Source organism: Eleutherodactylus coqui, chromosome 7 (genome assembly GCF_035609145.1).
Source record: "Eleutherodactylus coqui strain aEleCoq1 chromosome 7, aEleCoq1.hap1, whole genome shotgun sequence".
Classification (NCBI taxonomy): Eukaryota; Metazoa; Chordata; class Amphibia; order Anura; family Eleutherodactylidae; genus Eleutherodactylus; species Eleutherodactylus coqui.
Window position 1 is genome coordinate 4,288,760 of NC_089843.1, and position 20,249 is coordinate 4,309,008.

The 20,249-nt window shown below is 57.1% G+C and overlaps 1 protein-coding gene across 4 annotated transcripts in view; it reads left to right on the forward strand.

Annotated features, from left to right (window-relative positions):
* Positions 1-266: 266 nt before the first annotated feature.
* Positions 267-20,249, forward strand: part of RTKN (rhotekin) — a 49,414-nt gene continuing 29,431 nt past the window's right edge. The window contains exons 1-5 of one of the 4 annotated variants that reach the window (XM_066572821.1): positions 274-490; positions 5,142-5,281; positions 11,322-11,521; positions 11,608-11,669; positions 17,246-17,299. In XM_066572821.1, coding sequence (XP_066428918.1) covers positions 421-490; positions 5,142-5,281; positions 11,322-11,521; positions 11,608-11,669; positions 17,246-17,299 — 526 coding nt within the window. In that variant the 5' untranslated portion in view covers positions 274-420. Of the gene's footprint in view, positions 491-3,715; positions 4,292-5,141; positions 5,282-11,321; positions 11,522-11,607; positions 11,670-17,245; positions 17,300-20,249 lie in introns of those variants that run through there. The other 3 variants (XM_066572822.1, XM_066572824.1, XM_066572823.1) reach the window with 3 other exon arrangements.

The following is a 20,249-nucleotide window of genomic DNA, read 5'->3' on the forward strand; positions in this document are numbered from 1 at the left end:
TAATGTCACCCATGTAATAAAGAGGCTGCTCCCCATGTAATATCATAGAGATGCTACCCCTGCTTTGTGGTATTATCACACATTTTACTGTACATGGAGGGTAAGCATCTGTATCACACCTGTAATAGAGACTCTCGTATATAATGCCACCCATGTAAAAAGATACTGCTGTCCATGTAATATCAGACAGCAGGTGAGGAGACATATCCCAGGCAGTATCTTCCCTCTGTGGGTTGGATATGGTGTGGGGGCGGCTCCGGCTCCTCCCTGTAGAGCTATATCACACACATGGACGGAAGCGGGCCGGCAGGTATGTGGTGAGTCCTGCGGGCGCTGCTCTCATCCCCTCTGGAATCCCGGATCCTCATCGTTCCTCGTCATGTTCGTTCGCAATCACCGCAGTCGGGTGACGGTGGCGCGATGCTCTGCGTTGGAGATGGAGATCCGGAGGGGTCGGTTCCGCAGGAGCATGCTGGTGGACACCCCACAGGTAAGTACTTTATATACATTAACCCTGTGGCTGCCGGACCTAGGGATGGGAGGGAACGTCCCGGGCTGTGGAGCGGACATGACTTCCACATGACATGACTTCCACATGACTCACTCCTCGAGACAAGCCCCTGCAAGTCAGGGTGTACCACTAGTCAGAGGCTTAGATACACAGCTCAGCAGAGAGGATTGGATACACGGCATGGAGCGTGGTCGGATTGGATACACGGCATGGAGCGTGGTCGGATTGGATACACGGCATGGAGCGTGGTCGGATTGGATACACGGCATGGAGCGTGGTCGGATTGGATACACGGCATGGAGCGTGGTCGGATTGGATACACGGCATGGAGCGTGGTCGGATTGGATACGGCGGGTCGTGAGGACTGTAGGGGTGTAGATATGGAGGTGCAGTAGGTATTATGTGTTCAGAGGGACACTAGAAGTGATGGGGGCCACATACTGGAGGCAGACCCCTTTGTGGCTCCTGAGGGCCCCGCAGCCCCTGTGATCTTCTCCGTGTGCTGCATGTGGCAGTTACATAACGAGGCGGTGGAGTAATGGTTACTAAGAATACGCCGTACTAATTACCCTGCCGGCGCCCCCTGGAGGACAACAACTGGATATTGTAGAGCGTGGCGTAGGGTGTGCGGGGCGTGGCGGCACCCCTCCGCCGGGGTGTGCGGGGCGTGGCGGCGCCCCATACACAGTGTCCCACTAGGTATCAGCAGGAAGACGTCCGGGCAGCCAATCACAGCGCAGCTATTTTACCACCACAGTTTAAGAAATGAAAGCTGCGCTGTGATTGGCTGCTGGTGGCGAGGGGGACGTCTTACTGCTGGACAGTGTTTATACCTGCGGTCGCTGTCACCCGTGTGACCCGTATACACTGACGTCTCCCATCCATATCCGTCGCCTGCACGCTCCTCCTGAGTCCCTCCCCTCTCCTCACAATGGCGCATTCATCCCGCCGGGACATTCCAGATACGACTTGTCTGTGAGATAGGACCTGCCCCAGCTTGTAGCGCTGCGTCCGCCGGTAGTGAGAGGACTACTACCCGCAGCAGCTCCTCCAGCATCAGCGCTGGTCTGTGAGATGGGACCTGCCCCAGCTTGTAGCGCTGCGTCCGCCGGTAGTGAGGACTACTGCCCCCAGCAGCTTCTCCAGCATTGACGCTGGTCTGTGAGATAGGACCTGCCCCAGCTTGTAGCGCTGCGTCCGCCGGTAGTGAGAGGACTACAACCCCCAGCAGCTCCTCCAGCATCAGCGCTGGTCTGTGAGATAGGACCTGCCCCAGCTTGTAGCGCTGCGTCCGCCGGTAGTGAGAGGACTACTACCCGCAGCAGCTCCTCCAGCATCAGCGCTGGTCTGTGAGATGGGACCTGCCCCAGCTTGTAGCGTCTGCCGGTAGTGAGAGGACTACTATCCCCAGCAGCTCCTCCAGCATCAGCGCTGGTCTGTGAGATAGGACCTGCCCCAGCTTGTAGCGCTGCGTCCGCCGGTAGTGAGAGGACTACTACCCCAGCAGCTCTTCCAGCCGATGCTGGTCTGTGAGATAGGACCTGCCCCAGCTTGTAGCGTCTGTGTCCGCCAGTAATGAGAGGACTACTACCCCCAGCAGCTCCTCCAGCCGGCGCTGGTCTGTGAGATAGGACCTGACCCAGCTTGTAGTGTCCGCCGGTAGTGAGAGGACTACTACCCCCAGCAGCTCCTCCAGCATCAGCGCTGGTCTGTGAGATAGGACCTGACCCAGCTTGTAGCGCTGCGTCCGCCGGTAGTGAGAGGACCACTACCGCCAGCAGCTCCTCCAGCATCAGCGCTGGTCTTTGAGATGGGACCTGCCCCTGCTTGTAGCGTCCGCCGGTAGTGAGAGGACTACTACCCCCAGCAGCTCCTCCAGCCGGCGCTGGTCTGTGAGATAGGACCTATAGCGTCAGTATGAGACAATGGAGTGACTTGCACTCCACCTGTTTAGGGGCCGCAGCGGTCCCCGTGTCCAGGCCTGCTTATCAGTATCCCTTGCAGCTACAAGGCTGCTCATGGGGCCCCTGTGGCCCCTGGTGTGATGTTTTGAAGAAAAGTTGGTTATTAACGGCTGATTGTTGAAGGTACAAAAGGGCGACAATTGATGCGGAATACCTCAACCCAAGTCATGACCTGCGTTCTGTAGTGACACCAAGCCTCATGTCCACGGGGAAAATCCGATCCGCTGCGGATTTTAATTCTTCTTTTGCCCGTGGACATGAGGCCTGAGGGCTCCTTCCACGGACAGATTTCCAACGCATTGCCCGCAGCTATTAGGTTCTATTGAATTCTCCCGTCCTCACCCGCGGCATGCTCTATTTGACGTCACGCTATCTTCCGCTGTAGCACAGCGCAAGATAGCGTGAAACCGCTTCCCCACCTGCCCGCACCACGTCATAGGACGCGGTGGGCATGTCATGTGATGCGGCCGACGTGTCACATGATGCTGCGGCGCGTCACCGGATCCGCAGGTAAGTTTGGAGGTCTCTGGGGGGGCGCCGTGACGGGCTCCGCCGTGAAATTCCGCGGCGGAGCCCGTCACGGCCATGTGCAGCCGGCCTAAGACTCCCTATAAGGCTACGTGCACACGGGCGACTGTGATGTGGTGCTGAGACGTGGCCCCATATCGCACTTCTGCACTTCACCCGCTGTTGTGAGGCGATTTTTCAGGCAAAAACTCTGATCCTCTCGCATGAGTCACACTAAAGGATCGGAAGATCCTGCAGAGAGCCGTGCGAGGCATTAGGGGGCCCACTGAAATCACTGGGTGATGCTTTCAGAGGAACACGAAGAGAAAGGACACGCTCATGTATGTGAGCACGCCGGGCCCTCTCCTCGGGCCGCCCGGCGCCCCGGGCCCTCTCCTCGGGCCGCCCGGCGCCCCGGGCCCTCTCCTCGGGCCGCCCGGCGCCCCGGGCCCTCTCCTCGGGCCGCCCGGCGCCCCGGGCCCTCTCCTCGGGCCGCCCGGCGCCCCGGGCCCTCTCCTGGCCCCTTATGGTATTTACTATCCGCGTGGATCTAAAATCGCAGCCTGCTCCATTTTTATCACGGATTCGCACGTATATTTAAATGCATTTTCGGATCACACGCGGATTTACAGCCTGGTGGGCGGGGAAAAGGGGTTTCTCATAAACATCTGTCGGCCATTTTTTTCATTGATTTCCGCGCGGAATCCGCAATTCAAATCGGCGTGCATCAGTACGGAAAAAACACAGAATCCGCGACCACCCGCAATTATTAAAAGATCACTTTTAAGACGATCCGCAGCGGGCGCACTGCGGGCCGTGGGCATGAGCGCCCCCTAGTGTTCACTGCTGGATCCTACCTGCTGATCTTCTCTACCACTAGACGTACGTATATAATATGGGGGTCACCGGTCATCTCTTGTAGTAGATCACCCCCCTGCCGCCCCCATTCTATTACTTTGTGGAACCCCTATAACCCCTCCCACTACCCCATATAACCCCTTCGCCTAACCTGTAACTCCACCTACTTGTATAACCCTCTCATCCTCCTGTCACCCCCCTGTAACTCCTCCTGGTACTCCACGGATTCGGCATGTTGCAGTAAAACAGATTAATCTTGCAGGCTATGAATCTAGCAGAATGTGATGTGAAGTGTCCAGCATGTGAGGGGTTAACATGGGAGGGGGAGGGGAGTAGGGCCATGAATGGAGGTCTTTGAGCAGGAGGGACAGACAGGAGGCGGAAGGAAAGTGCTGGAGAGAGGAAGAGGAGAAGGAGAAGGACGTGGACAGCGGCGAGCCGGAGCTTATATGTGTGTATATAGGGGGGACCCCCAAATGCTGACCCCTCTACCCCCATCACCCTGCTCGTAATCAACGACATGTCTCATTATAACATCGCCTGACCCTATTGTAACCTGCATATAACACTGTATAGTATCCCCCCCTCTCCCTGGATATAATACTGTATGGTATCCCCCCCTCTCCCTGGATATAACACTGTATAGTATCCCCCCCTCCCTGGATATAACACTGTATAGTATCCCCCCCTCCCTGCATATAACACTGTATGGTATCCCCCCTCCCTCCCTGGATATAACACTGTATGGTATCCCCCCTCCCTCCCTGCATATAACACTGTATGGTATCCCCGCTCCCTGGATATAACACTGTATAATATCCCCCCCTCTCCCTGGATATAACACTGTATGGTATTCCCCCCCCCCCCCCCCCTCCCTGGATATAACTGTATGGTATTGCCCCCCCCCCCCCCCTCCCTGGATATAACTGTATGGTATCCCCCCTCCCTCCCTGGATATAACACTGTATGGTATCCCCCCTTTTTCTGGATATAACACTGTATAGTATCTCCCCCCCACCCCTCCCTGGATATAACACTGTATAGTATCCCCCCCCCCCCCCCTGGATATAACTGTATGGTATCCCCCCCCCCCTGGATATAACTGTATGGTATCCCCCCCCCCCCCTGGATATAACACTGTATGGTATCCCCTTCCCTCCCTGGATATAACACTGTATGGTATCCCCCCTTCCTGGATATAACACTGTATAGTATCTCCCCCCCCCCCCCCCTTTTCTGGATATAACATTTTGGGGTGCCGTCGCCATGTGGGTGTTGGGGTGACAGATGTCAGTTTGCAGGGCATCGTGGGATGGTGATGGCGCAGGACAAGAGCCGTCCGTGGGAGCCGCCGGACTTGTGGTCGGACATGGAGGAGAAGCTGTGGATCCTGCAGGACATGAACATGATGTACATCCGGCAGATCGCCCTCAGCCTGCAGGTAATCGGGGTCACCCCACAGTGGGAGGAGCCAAGGAGCACTCCTCTGTGTGTCCCCAAGGTGCTGAGGGTCTGTTACAGTGCTGGCAGAGCAGGACCCCCGTAGAGGTTGTCCACAGATGTGCTGGACCTAAGACCACCTAGACATGCCACCTCGTGTCCTGAGCCTTGCCCACATCGCCCGGTTCTGGGGTCTGCGAGGAGCAGTGACTGTGGCACCTAGTTGGTGGTCTGCGCTCCCATCTGGAGGGTCACGGCAGTGGCGGCGCCGCTCACGCCTCGGTCACACAATGCTTTCTGTGTCTTGTTGTGTCCTGACATTTGGAGAGGACATTGGGGTCTGTCGGCCCCCGCGCTGCTGACGGTGCAAAATTAACCCTTTCATAGCGTCTATTTGGGAATGACACAGTGAGCACACATGACCTTACAGGGCGAGAGCATCTGGGAATCGCGTTCGTGTACCGGGGGTCCGAAAAAGGCTGCATTTATCCTTTACTTCTTTAAATTACACTTTGTTGTGCCCCCCTCATTCTGCACTGAGGACCCCGTAATGACCAAGCGACTACAGAACCCCAGAAGCTTTGTATAATGTCTCTTCCACCATGCCCCCTCCCAGGCTCCGGCGTCCCCTTCCACTGTAGCCCTTCCCCCCAGACCTCGGCGTCCCCTTCCACCGTAGCCCTTCCCCCCAGACCTCGGCGTCCCCTTCCACCGTAGCCCTTCCCCCCAGACCTCGGCGTCCCCTTCCACCGTAGCCCTTCCCCCCAGACCTCGGCGTCCCCTTCCACCGTAGCCCCTTCCCCCAGACCTCGGCGTCCCCTTCCACCGTAGCCCCTTCCCCCAGACCTCGGCGTCCCCTTCCACCGTAGCCCCTTCCCCCAGACCTCGGCGTCCCCTTCCACCGTAGCCCCTTCCCCCAGACCTCGGCGTCCCCTTCCACCGTAGCCCCTTCCCCCAGACCTCGGCGTCCCCTTCCACCGTAGCCCCTTCCCCCAGACCTCGGCGTCCCCTTCCACCGTAGCCCCTTCCCCCAGACCGCGGCGTCCCCTTCCACCGTAGCCCCTTCCCCCAGACCGCGGCGTCCCCTTCCACCGTAGCCACTTCCCCCAGACCGCGGCGTCCCTTTCCACCGTAGCCACTTCCCCCAGACCGCGGCGTCCCCTTCCACCGTAGCCCCTTCCCCCAGACCGCGGCGTCCCCTTCCACCGTAGCCACTTCCCCCAGACCGCGGCGTCCCCTTCCACCGTAGCCCCTTCCCCCAGACCGCGGCGTCCCCTTCCACCGTAGCCCCTTCCCCCAGACCGCGGCGTCCCCTTCCACCGTAGCCCCTTCCCCCAGACCGCGGCGTCCCCTTCCACCGTAGCCCCTTCCCCCAGACCGCGGCGTCCCCTTCCACCGTAGCCCCTTCCCCCAGACCGCGGCGTCCCCTTCCACCGTAGCCCCTTCCCCCTAGACCGCGGCGTTCCCTTCCACCACCGTTCCAGTTACTTCCTGCACTGTGGATGATGTACAGCGGGGGGGGGGGGTCATTTAGGCTGGCTGGCCACGGGCGATATTTCATGGCGGTAGTTCGCATGTCGATGATGCTTGGATAGCATAACTATGGGCGGCGCCGCCCGATGTACATGAGCGGGAAATCCATTGCGATTCTCTGCAAAGAACCTATCATTCTGCTGTTCCCCCGCAGCGCCCGTGGACAGGCAGCCCACGTGTGTCCTCGCTACTCTGGGGGATTCGTTACATTGTGTTTGTCTAGAACGGTGACTTGGCTACAATCAGACACATTGTACAGGGGCAATGCCCGGGCACGGGGCGCATCCTGCTGCATGAATCTCACATTTGGAACCTTCATCATGGATCAGAGACCCAGGAACCCGATTGGTCGTCTGCTCCTCCACAGGGAGCGTCTCTGGCGATGCCGCCGGGTCACATGGGGCCGGAGAAAACAACCATAAGTTAAAATGGGAGGTGGCGGATCTTTTGCATCATTGACTATAGACAAGTACAGCATCCCAGGTCTGCACAAGGCTCAATACTGATCAGCTCCACATCGGATTAGTAATCGGGGCAGAAATCCAGGGACTGCCAAAGGGTTCACTTACTTTTTCTTGCAAATGATGCTGTACATATATAATTACACACCAGTGATACAAAAGGCAATAGAGGCAGAGCTTTTAATATACATCAACATGGACCAGCAACGGGTCTACACCAAGTAACCAGAAACAAGAGGCCCAGAGCGGCCATGTATGTACAGCCGTTATCATGTGTAGTGTGTGTGACGGTATATGACAAGGTGACCAAATCTGGGATTGACAAGGCAACTGTTAGGTGGATGCACAACTGGCTGAGTGATCGGACTCAAAGAGGGGTCATAAATGGCTGCACATCCAAGTGGAAGAATGTATCAAGTGGGGACCACAAGGCTCTGTCCTGGGCCCAGTGTTGGTCAACATTGTTATAAATGATCTGGAGGAGGGAATTGTGGGAAACTGATCAAATGTGCTGATGACACAAAGCTAGGAGGGATAGCTAACACGAGGGAAGAGAGAGAGAGTATTCAAAAAGATCTAGAAAAGCCTGAACAGTGGGCGGCGACTAACAGAACGGTATTTAACAAGGAGAAATGAAAGTCCTACATCTGGACAAGAAAAATGAAGAAAGTACATACAGAATGGGAGGAATCGGGTTAAGCAGCAGCACATGTGAAAAAGACTTGGGTATACTGATAGATCATAGACTGAACATGAGTCAACAATGTGATGCAGCAGCCAAAAAGGCAAACACAATTCTGGGATGTATTAAGAGAAGCATAGAGTCTGGATCACGGGAGGTCATTATCCCCCTCTACTCTTCCTTAGTCAGACCTCATCTGGAATACTGGGTCCAGTTCTGGGCACCCCACTTTATACAAGACACAGACAAACTGGAGCAAGTTCAGAGAAGAGTTACCAAGATGGTGAGCGGTCTGCAAATCATGTCCTGTGAGGAACGGTTAAAGGATCTGGGAATGTTTAGCAGAAGAGAAGGCTGAGAGGAGACTTAATAGCTGTCCACAAATATCTGAAGGGCTGTCACAGTGCAGAGGGATCAGCCCTATTCTCATCTGTACAAGGAAAGACTAGAAGCAATGGGATGAAACTGAAAGGGAGGAGACACAGATTAGATATTAGACAGTGAAGGGGATCAATCAGTGGAACAGGTTACCACGGGAGGTGGGGAGTTCTCCTTCAATGGAAGTCTTCAGAGGCTGGACAAGTATCTGCCTGGCATGATTTAGTGATCCTGCACTGAGCAGGGGGCTGGACCCGATGACCTCGGAGGACCCAATGATCCTGGGGCCCCGATGACCCTCAGAGGACCAGATGACCCTGGAGGTCCCTTCCAACTCTACCAGTCTAGGATTCTATGATATAGTGTGTGTGTAGATAAAATAGTGACTGGTTGTGTGTGTGGGTGTGTATATATATATATATATATTATATATATATATATATATATAATATATATATATGTGTACTGTGTGTGTGTGTGTGTGTGGTGTGACAAACCTGGGGATTACTCACTCTCTCGGATCTCCATTCAAGATGGTTGGCACCACACGTATAAAGGCTCTGGACAGCCGGATTACTTCCAATTCTGGCTTCCACCAGTTTTATATCCCACACACAGTAAACCCGTTCTGGAACGTCCTATGATTTTAGGGTTTCCAACCAGCAAGATCCCCGTCACTATCCTCCCACCGGGTGTCCTGCTCTGTCAGACTTGTGATGAGCCCAAACTAGTCCACACTGGACTTCAGGCTCCGAGTTCCTGACTTGGCTACAGCCTCCCGCTCTGGTTGGCAGCCACCTTCCCTCCTGAGTGTGGAATGAACTGATACTTTTATATCACTTTCTGCCACACCCACAGGTGTTCTCTCCAACCTCTAGTACCTGAATGCCTGGCTACTGGCCATTCTGTGCACCGATCTTCTACAGTAGTATACATATATATAGTATGTGTGTTGTGGATACAGCACTGGCAGGTTGGGGGTTAACATATATTTAGTAGTGTGTGTGGATACAGTAGCGGCATGGCGTGTGTAGATGACACGGGGGGGGGGGAGGGGGGGGAGTTGGTGTCAGCTGTTTTGTCTCCGCCTACATTTTGTATTTTTAGCTTGTGCATATGTGTCTTGTGCAGACCCCCCTTCCCCATTACTTCCTCTCGGTCGCTGACCACTTACAGCCCCCCCCACTACTGCAGCTGTGGGGACTGCGGCCTGCACACTGATCACCACCAGCCCCCGTATATCTTCACCTACACAGTCCTGATATGCACATGCACTAGTATATACTGTATACACAGTCTTGCACAGTACACGAGTACAGTTACATACTTCTTATGTAGTGATATGTGGGAAGTGCGGATATTGTATCTGCTGTCATACCCCCCCCATGTGTATGTCATTACTAGTGTGGCTATACGCTCGCTCATAACCCACACATATAGCCATTCGCATGAATCATGGAGCGAGGAGGACGCAAAACAGTAAGTGGGGTACATGAGGGGGGGTGGGAACCGGTCAGGAGTACAAGAGTGGTCTCCAACCGAAAAATGATATATATACTTCATAGTTATCATTATATCGGTCGTCCTGATGGTGACCTATCAAGTGCTGGTATCAGTCTGGTGCCAGGTAGCTTCAAGTATATATCCTGGGTTATCTGTCTTGCACCACATACACTTCTATGTACCTCTACGCCGGGCGGGGTTGGACCGCTGCTCCCGGCGCCCGGGGCGGGGTTGGACCGCTGCTCCCGGCGCCCGGGCCGGGGTTGGACCGCTGCTCCCGGCGCCCGGGCCGGGGTTGGACCGCTGCTCCCGGCGCCCGGGCCGGGGTTGGACCGCTGCTCCCGGCGCCCGGGCCGCGGTCGGACCGCTGCTCCCGGCGCCCGGGCCGGGGTCGGACCGCTGCTCCCGGGCCGGGGTCGGACCGCTGCTCCCGGGGCCGGGGTCGGACCGCTGCTCCCGGGGCCGGGGTCGGACCGCTGCTCCCGGGGCCGGGGTCGGACCGCTGCTCCCGGGGCCGGGGTCGGACCGCTGCTCCCGGGGCCGGGGTCGGACCGCTGCTCCCGGGGCCGGGGTCGGACCGCTGCTCCCGGGGCCGGGGTCGGACCGCTGCTCCCGGGGCCGGGGTCGGACCGCTGCTCCCGGGGCCGGGGTCGGACCGCTGCTCCCGGGGCCGGGGTCGGACCGCTGCTCCCGGGGCCGGGGTCGGACCGCTGCTCCCGGGGCCGGGGTCGGACCGCTGCTCCCGGGGCCGGGGTCGGACCGCTGCTCCCGGGGCCGGGGTCGGACCGCTGCTCCCGGGGCCGGGGTCGGACCGCTGCTCCCGGGGCCGGGGTCGGACCGCTGCTCCCGGGGCCGGGGTCGGACCGCTGCTCCCGGGGCCGGGGTCGGACCGCTGCTCCCGGGGCCGGGGTCGGACCGCTGCTCCCGGGGCCGGGGTCGGACCGCTGCTCCCGGGGCCGGGGTCGGACCGCTGCTCCCGGGGCCGGGGTCGGACCGCTGCTCCCGGGGCCGGGGTCGGACCGCTGCTCCCGGGGCCGGGGTCGGACCGCTGCTCCCGGGGCCGGGGTCGGACCGCTGCTCCCGGCGCCCGGGCCGGGGTCGGACCGCTGCTCCCGGCGCCCGGGCCGGGGTCGGACCGCTGCGCCCGGGCCGGGGTCGGACCGCTGCTCCCGGGCCGGGGTCGGACCGCTGCTCCCGGGCCGGGGTCGGACCGCTGCTCCCGGGCCGGGGTCGGACCGCGGCGCCGGGGTCGGACCGCGGCGCCCGGGCCGGGGTTGGACCGCTGCGCCCGGGCCGGGGTTGGCCCCCGGCGCCCGGCGGTGGGGCGCGCGGACCTCTGCGCCCGGCGCCGTGGCCCATGGACCTCGGCGCGGAGGTGGGCCTCTGCACCTGGGCCCGTGGACCTCGGCGTGGGGGTGGGCCTTTGCACCTGGCGCCGGGACGGGTGAACCTCTGTGCCTGACGGCAGTTGTATTTTCTCGTAGGACACAGACATCCAGAAACGTATAGACCATGAGGTGCGGATACGGGAGGGAGCGGTGAAGCTTCTGGGAGCGTGTACTCAGAAGGAACAGGCACTGGAAGCCGCAAAGAGCCTGCTGGTGTGTAACAGCCGCATCATGACATACATGTCTGAACTGCAGCACCGCAAGGAGGAGCAGGTCCTACAGCACAGCACACGCAGGTAGGATTACATGTATGTTGTATGAGAGAGACGTGATGTGTGTCACCATCATACAGGCCATCTGCATTGGTCGTTGTGTTTTCCAGGCCTTCGGATGGCGACTGTACGGATGAACGCCTCCCTTGTAAAGGAAAACTGTCGATCTCAGGTAAGTGTATCTGAGATGCTGCAGGTGAGTCTGGTGTCTGGGGTGATATACAGTACAAAAGTAGTGGGGGTGTAGTATAGATGAGCGGGGGAATGCCTGGGGTGATGCACATGAGCAGGGGCAGGGATCTGGGGTGATGCACAAGAGTGAGGGAGAGGGGTCTGGGGTGATGCACATGAGCGAGGGAATGTCTGGGGTGATGCACATGAGCGGGGGAATGTCTGGGGTGATGCACATGAGCGGGGGAATGTCTGGGGTGATGCACATGAGCGGGGGAATGTCTGGGGTGATGCACATGAGTGGGCGGAGGGGTCTGGGGTGATGCACCTGAGCGGCGGAATGTCTGGGGTGATGCACCTGAGCGGCGGAATGTCTGGGGTGATGCACCTGAGCGGCGGAATGTCTGGGGTGATGCACCTGAGCGGCGGAATGTCTGGGGTGATGCACATGAGCGGGGGAATGTCTGGGGTGATGCACATGAGCGGGGGAATGTCTGGAGTGATGCACATGAGCGGGGGAATGTCTGGAGTGATGCACATGAGCGGGGGAATGTCTGGGGTGATGCACCTGAGCGGGGGAATGTCTGGGGTGATGCACCTGAGCGGGGGAATGTCTGGGGTGATGCACCTGAGCGGGGGAATGTCTGGGGTGATGCACCTGAGCGGGGGAATGTCTGGGGTGATGCACATGAGCAGGGGCAGGGGTATGGGGTGCTGCACATAAGTGTGGGTGTTTAGGGTGATGCACATGAGTGGGGGGAGGGGTCTGGAGTGATGCACATGAAGGGGGTTTCTGAGGTGATGCACATGAGAGGAGGAATGTCTGGGGTGATGCACATGAGCGGGAGAATGTCTGGGGTGATGCACATGAGCAGGAGAATGTCTGGGGTGATGTACATGAGCGAGGGAATGTCTGGGGTGATGTACATGAGCGAGGGAATGTCTGGGGTGATGCACATGAGCGGAGGAATGTCTGGGGTGATGCACATGAGCGGGGGAATGTCTGGGGTGATGCACATGAGCGGGGGAATGTCTGGGGTGATGCACATGAGCGGGGGAATGTCTGGGGTGATGCACATGAGCGGGGGAATGTCTGGGGTGATGCACATGAGCGGGGGAATGTCTGGGGTGATGCACATGAGCGAGGGAATGTCTGGGGTGATGCACATGAGCAGGGGCAGGGATCTGGGGTGATGCACATGAGCGGGAGGGAGGGGTCTGGGGAGATGCACATGGGAGGGAGGGGTCTGGCGTGATGCACATGGGAGGGAGGGGTCTGGGGTGATGTACATGAGCGAGGGAATGTCTGGGGTGATGTACATGAGCGAGGGAATGTCTGGGGTGATGTACATGAGCGGCGGAATGTCTGGGGTGATGCACATGAGCGGCGGAATGTCTGGGGTGATGCACATGAGCGGGGGAATGTCTGGGGTGATGCACATGAGCGGGGGAATGTCTGGAGTGATGCACATGAGCGGGGGAATGTCTGGAGTGATGCACATGAGCGGGGGAATGTCTGGGGTGATGCACATGAGCGGGGGAATGTCTGGGGTGATGCACATGAGCAGGAGAATGTCTGGGGTGATGTACATGAGCGAGGGAATGTCTGGGGTGATGCACATGAGCGGAGGAATGTCTGGGGTGATGCACATGAGCGGGGGAATGTCTGGGGTGATGCACCTGAGCAGGGGAATGTCTGGGGTGATGCACGTGAGAGGGTTCTGAGGTGATGCACATGAGCTGGGGGCGGTCTGGGGTGATGCACATGAGCTGGGGGCGACTTGGGGTGATGCACATGAGCTGGGGGCGACTTGGGGTGATGTACATGAGCGGGGGGGCGGTCTGGGGTGATGCACATGAGCGGGGGGCGGTCTGGGGTGATGCACATGAGCGGGGGGCGGTCTGGGGTGATGCACATGAGCGGAGAAATGTCTGGGGTGATGTACATGAGTGGAGAAATGTCTGGGGTGATGCACATGAGCGGAGGAATATCTGGGGTGATGTACATGAGCGGAGGAATATCTGGGGTGATGCACATGAGTGGGCGGAGGGGTCTGGGGTGATGCACATGAGCGGAGAAATGTCTGGGGTGATGCACATGAGCGGGGGAATGTCTGAGGTGATGCACATGAGTGGGCGGAGGGGTCTGGGGTGATGCACATGAGCGGAGAAATGTCTGGGGTGATGCACATGAGCGGGGGAATGTCTGGGGTGATGCACATGAGTGGGCGGAGGGGTCTGGGGTGATGCACATGAGTGGGCGGAGGGGTCTGGGGTGATGTACATGAGCGGAGAAATGTCTGGGGTGATGCACATGAGCGGGGGAATGTCTGGGGTGATGCACATGAGCGGGGGAATGTCTGGGGTGATGCACCTGAGCGGGGCAATGTCTGGGGTGATGCACCTGAGCAGGGGAATGTCTGGGGTGATGCACCTCAGCGGGGGAATGTCTGGGGTGATGCACCTCAGCGGGGGAATGTCTGGGGTGATGCACCTCAGCGGGGGAATGTCTGGGGTGATGCACATGAGCGGCGGAATGTCTGGGGTGATGCACATGAGCGGGGGAATGTCTGGGGTGATGCACATGAGCGGGGGAATGTCTGGGGTGATGCACATGAGCGGGGGAATGTCTAGGGTGATGCACATGAGCGGGGGAATGTCTAGGGTGATGCACATGAGCGGGGGAATGTCTGGGGTGATGCACATGAGTGAGCAAGGGAATGTCTGGGGTGATGCACATGAGCGGGGGAATGTCTGGGGTGATGCACATGAGCGGGGGAATGTCTGGGGTGATGCACATGAGCGGGGGAATGTCTGGGGTGATGCACATGAGCGGGGGAATGTCTAGGGTGATGCACATGAGCGGGGGAATATCTGGGGTGATGCACATGAGCGGGGGAATGTCTAGGGTGATGCACATGAGCGGGGGAATGTCTGGGGTGATGCACATGAGCGGAGGAATGTCTGGGGTGATGCACATGAGCGGGGGAATATCTGGGGTGATGCACATGAGCGGGGGAATGTCTAGGGTGATGCACATGAGCGGGGGAATGTCTAGGGTGATGCACCTGAGCGGGGGAATGTCTGGGGTGATGCACATGAGTGAGCAAGGGAATGTCTGGGGTGATGCACATGAGCGGGGGAATGTCTGGGCTGATGCACATGAGCGGGGGAATGTCTGGGCTGATGCACATGAGCGGAGGAATGTCTGGGGTGATGCACATGAGCGGGGGAATGTCTGGGGTGATGCACATGAGCGGGGGAATGTCTAGGGTGATGCACATGAGCGGGGGAATGTCTGGGGTGATGCACATGAGCGGAGGAATGTCTGGGGTGATGCACATGAGCGGAGGAATGTCTGGGGTGATGCACACGAGCGGAGAAATGTCTGGGGTGATGCACATGAGCGGGGGAATGTCTGAGGTGATGCACATGAGTGGGCGGAGGGATCTGGGGTGATGCACATGAGCGGAGAAATGTCTGGGGTGATGTACATGAGCAGAGAAATGTCTGGGGTGATGCACATGAGCGGGGGAATGTCTGGGGTGATGCACATGAGCGGGGCAATGTCTGGGGTGATGCACCTGAGCGGGGCAATGTCTGGGGTGATGCACATGAGCGGAGGAATGTCTGGGGTGATGTACATGAGCAGAGAAATGTCTGAGGTGATGCACATGAGCGGGGGAATGTCTGGGGTGATGCACATGAGCGGGGGAATGTCTGAGGTGATGCACATGAGCGGGGGAATGTCTGAGGTGATGCACATGAGTGGGCGGAGGGGTCTGGGGTGATGCACATGAGCGGGCGGAGGGGTCTGGGGTGATGCATATGAGCGGAGGGGTCTGGGGTGATGCATATGAGCGGGGGAATGTCTGAGGTGATGCACATGAGCAGGGGAATGTCTGAGGTGATGCACATGAGCGGGGGAATGTCTGGGGTGATGCACATGAGCGGGGGAATGTCTGAGGTGATGCACATGAGCGGGGGAATGTCTGGGGTGATGCACATGAGCGGGGGAATGTCTGAGGTGATGCACATGAGCGGGGGAATGTCTGAGGTGATGCACATGAGCGGGGGAATGTCTGAGGTGATGCACATGAGTGGGCGGAGGGGTCTGGGGTGATGCACATGAGCGGAGAAATGTCTGGGGTGATGCACATGAGCGGGGGAATGTCTGGGGTGATGCACATGAGTGGGCGGAGGGGTCTGGGGTGATGCACATGAGTGGGCGGAGGGGTCTGGGGTGATGCACATGAGTGGGCGGAGGGGTCTGGGGTGATGTATATGAGCGGAGGAATATCTGGGGTGATGTACATGAGCGGAGAAATGTCTGGGGTGATGCACCTGAGCGGGGGAATGTCTGGGGTGATGCACCTGAGCGGGGGAATGTCTGGGGTGATGCACATGAGCCGGGGAATGTCTGGGGTGATGCACCTGAGCGGGGCAATGTCTGGGGTGATGCACCTGAGCAGGGGAATGTCTGGGGTGATGCACCTCAGCGGGGGAATGTCTGGGGTGATGCACCTCAGCGGGGGAATGTCTGGGGTGATGCACATGAGCGGGGGAATGTCTGGGGTGATGCACATGAGCGGGGGAATGTCTGGGGTGATGCACATGAGCGGGGGAATGTCTGGGGTGATGCACATGAGCGGGGGAATGTCTGGGGTGATGCACATGAGCGGGGGAATGTCTGGGGTGATGCACATGAGCGGGGGAATGTCTGGGGTGATGCACATGAGCGGGGGAATGTCTAAGGTGATGCACATGAGCGGGGGAATGTCTAGGGTGATGCACATGAGCGGGGGAATGTCTAGGGTGATGCACATGAGCGGGGGAATGTCTAGGGTGATGCACATGAGCGGGGGAATGTCTAGGGTGATGCACATGAGCGGGGGAATGTCTAGGGTGATGCACATGAGCGGGGGAATGTCTGGGGTGATGCACATGAGTGAGCAAGGGAATGTCTGGGGTGATGCACATGAGCGGGGGAATGTCTGGGCTGATGCACATGAGCGGGGGAATGTCTGGGCTGATGCACATGAGCGGGGGAATGTCTGGGCTGATGCACATGAGCGGAGGAATGTCTGGGCTGATGCACATGAGCGTAGGAATGTCTGGGGTGATGCACATGAGCGGGGGAATGTCTGGGGTGATGCACATGAGCGGGGGAATGTCTGGGGTGATGCACATGAGCGGGGGAATGTCTGGGGTGATGCACATGAGCGGAGGAATGTCTGGGGTGATGCACATGAGCGGAGGAATGTCTGGGGTGATGCACACGAGCGGGGGAATGTCTGGGGTGATCCACGTGAGCGGGGGGAAAGGGTCTGAGGTGATACACATAAGTGGGGGTGTTTAGGGTGATTCACGTGAGCGGGACAAGGGGCCTGGGGTGATGCGCATGAGCGGGGGGGGGGGGGGGGCTGGGGTGATGCACATCAGTGGGGGTGTTTAGGGTGATTCACGTGAGCGGGGAGGGGGGGGCTGGGGTGATGCACATGTCAGGAGTACAGCCTCCCTTCCCTCTAGCTCGGTGCTGGTCAGGAGACTTATGGGCTGCCATCTTGTTCCCCTCAGACCTTCGGATCCCCCTGATGTGGAAGGACAGTGAATACTTTAAGAACAAGGGCGGTGAGCATGGTCTGCTTGTTTTCTCCTCTTGATCCCCGGTGTGTGCAGTCTTCCTGGCTGGGCTGGGGGCAATAGCGCTGCTTTCGCATGTCGTCGCCCGCCCCCCCCCCCTTCCATCCTGGTAGAGTCCAGACTAAATGATACTCTTTATTTGTATAGCGCCAACATATCCCGCAGCGTTTACATAGACAAGGGGAATACAGAAAGACAACAGTACAAACATTACAGAACCACGGTTACATAGTTAGCTGATGGAAACAGTAGGGGTGCGGGTCCTGCTCCAACGAGCTTACATACTACAAGTAATGGGGTGAGGGTCCTGCTCCAACGAGCTTACATACTACGAATAGTGGGGTGAGGGTCCTGCTCCAACGAGCTTACATACTACGAATAGTGGGGTGAGGGTCCTGCTCCAACGAGCTCACATACTACAAGTAATGGGGGGATACAGAAGGTAAAGGGGCTGGAGATGTGCACGGTATGGTGAGGTGGAGAGTGAGGTCAGACATTCAGATTGGAAGTGGGGGGTAAAGGAGAGATCAAAGTCGAATATGACCCCAAGGTAGCTGACGTGCTGACAGTTATGGTGCCACACACTGAGATGGATAGAAATATATATATATATATATATATATATATATGTTCCTGTAGGTACTGTAGGTAGGTGGGTCTGGAGAGATGTTAGGGAGCTTGGCAGAGAAGGAGAGGAGGTTATGGCCCGACAGCGGGAGAGGGGAGTTCGTGAAGTTGGAAGCAGAGCAGAGACGGAGGAAGACCAGATCCAGAGTACTGCCATCCTTGTGAATGTGAGAGACCGTGGGAGGAGGTGAGCGATAGAAGCTGAGAGGCAGATGGGGAGACGGGGTCATTGGTGGGGATGGTAAAATCACCTAGGACGAGGGTTGGAATGTGGGGGAGCAGGAGGCAAAGTGGTCCAGAAACAGGCGAGGAGCACCCAGGGGGGGGGGGGGTAGATAACTGCTACTCACATGGACAGCCGGTGGAAAAGCCGTGGGTGTATGTACTTCAAACGACGACGGGGAGGTGAGTGAGGGTACCGGAGGGGGGGGGGGGGGGTTGTGACCTGCAGGCCATTGTAGGGCACTGCAGCAGGGGAGGCCGTGTCAGACTGCTGTATCCATGTTTCTGTTAGAGCGCACAGGTTTAGGGATTTATCAGTGAGTCGTGGATGGTGGGGAGTTTATCACATGCTGACTGGCAGTTCCAGAGCGCACATTTAAAGGAGTCGGGAAGGGGTATACAGGGGCTAGTAGTTTGGCTTGAGGGTTGTCTTAGTGAGTCAGGTAGGGGGTAATAGTTAGGAGCAGTGGAGGGTGGGCCAGGATTGGGAGAGATATCCCCAGCAGCTAGTAACAGCAGAATAGCGAGGGTGAGCAGATGGCTAGGAGATTTATGGGGGCGACTTATGTTTGTTAGTGGCTTTAGGGGTTTTGAGGCTAAGTAAGTAAGTAAAGAATGCAAGAGCTGTGCGCAGGAGAGAGGGGCTGATGTGAGTAGAATGCACCAGAGGTGGGCGTTGGAAAGAGGGTCTGAAACTGAGAGCAAGGATGAGAACAGAGGTAACGGCATTAGTGATAGCTCTGACGTGTAAGGCGTTTAGGCAGAGTTTGTGGCCCACCTGTCTCCTTGAACTGCCATGATCATACTGCATAACATACGTGATGCAGCTCCTACTTCAAATAGCTCATATTCGCGTGGCTATCATGCTTACAGTGATATAGTGAAAGATGAGGTACAACTGAGAACAAATGGGAGGGGCTAATCGGGGTCCAATCCACTAGTCAGCTGACTTTAGCTTTGCAAACCTATTGACCCAAGGGGGTGGGGTGGGGGGTTATGGCTCTCCTTAGATAAGGCAGGCATCTCCGCAAGGATGGGTGAAGATGATATGGGGGAGGTGGATGGCAGAAAGGACTAAAAGTAAAGTTTCATTTAGCCAGTAAAAGAAGGCAGGAAGAATGCAATATACACAAGTCACAGCGCAGTCAGCATCGATGGTTCAGGCAGAGGGGGATAGCAGAGCGGGTTCAGCTTGGAGTGGGGTGAGGCAGAAAGACTTTGTCATGTTCTCTTTCCTGGACAACCTGAATCATAGATGGTCATTTAGATGCCAGAACCGATTTCCATGTTGTTTGTTTAACCTAATTATGAGATTTATGCTCTTCTTGAAGAAAGTATGTGAACCTCCAGAGCAGTCAGGGACATTCTACATGTTTTATGTAATGTAATTAATAGCACCGTTCATCATTCACAGTGCAGGGAGAAAAAGTAAGTGAACCTCTCTGTTACTGACTTTTCCAAGAGCCAATTGGCAAAAGGTGTTTCCATGAGGTAGATGAGATGGCAGTGCAGGTCTAACAGGTGCTTTGCCCATTAAATAAAGGCACACAGAGCCTGGTTACTGACAGACCTGTCCTTCTCAGTGATTGGTCAGTATAAACCGCACCTCGACGTAAGCAGCTACCAGAAGACCTTAGAAGTCGCGTTATAGAGACACAGAAAATTGGAAAAGGCTACGAAAGCTGAAGACCCGGGTGTCCATCAGGCCCTGGTCATTATCTACAGATGGAGGACATTCAGGACTGATCTACTCTCCCCAGGAGCGTCCTGTTATATCACTCCAAGAGTACAATGGGGGTCCTGAAAGAGGGGCTGAAGAACCCAAGAGGATCAGCAGAGGACCTAGAGAAGAGTCTACAGGCTGCAGAGGGCTCTGTCCATGCGTCCTCTACTAGATACTGACCAACTATAGGGATCATGAAGGAAGATGCTGCTGGCCAAATATAACAATGCAGCCTTTCTCAAGTTTACTAAAGATGTCCCACAATGCTTCTGGGAAATGTTCTGTAGACACAAGTGGAAGTTTGTATCACAAATGTACCACACTAGAGAAAGAAGAACATTGCATGCCAACACCAAAACATCATCC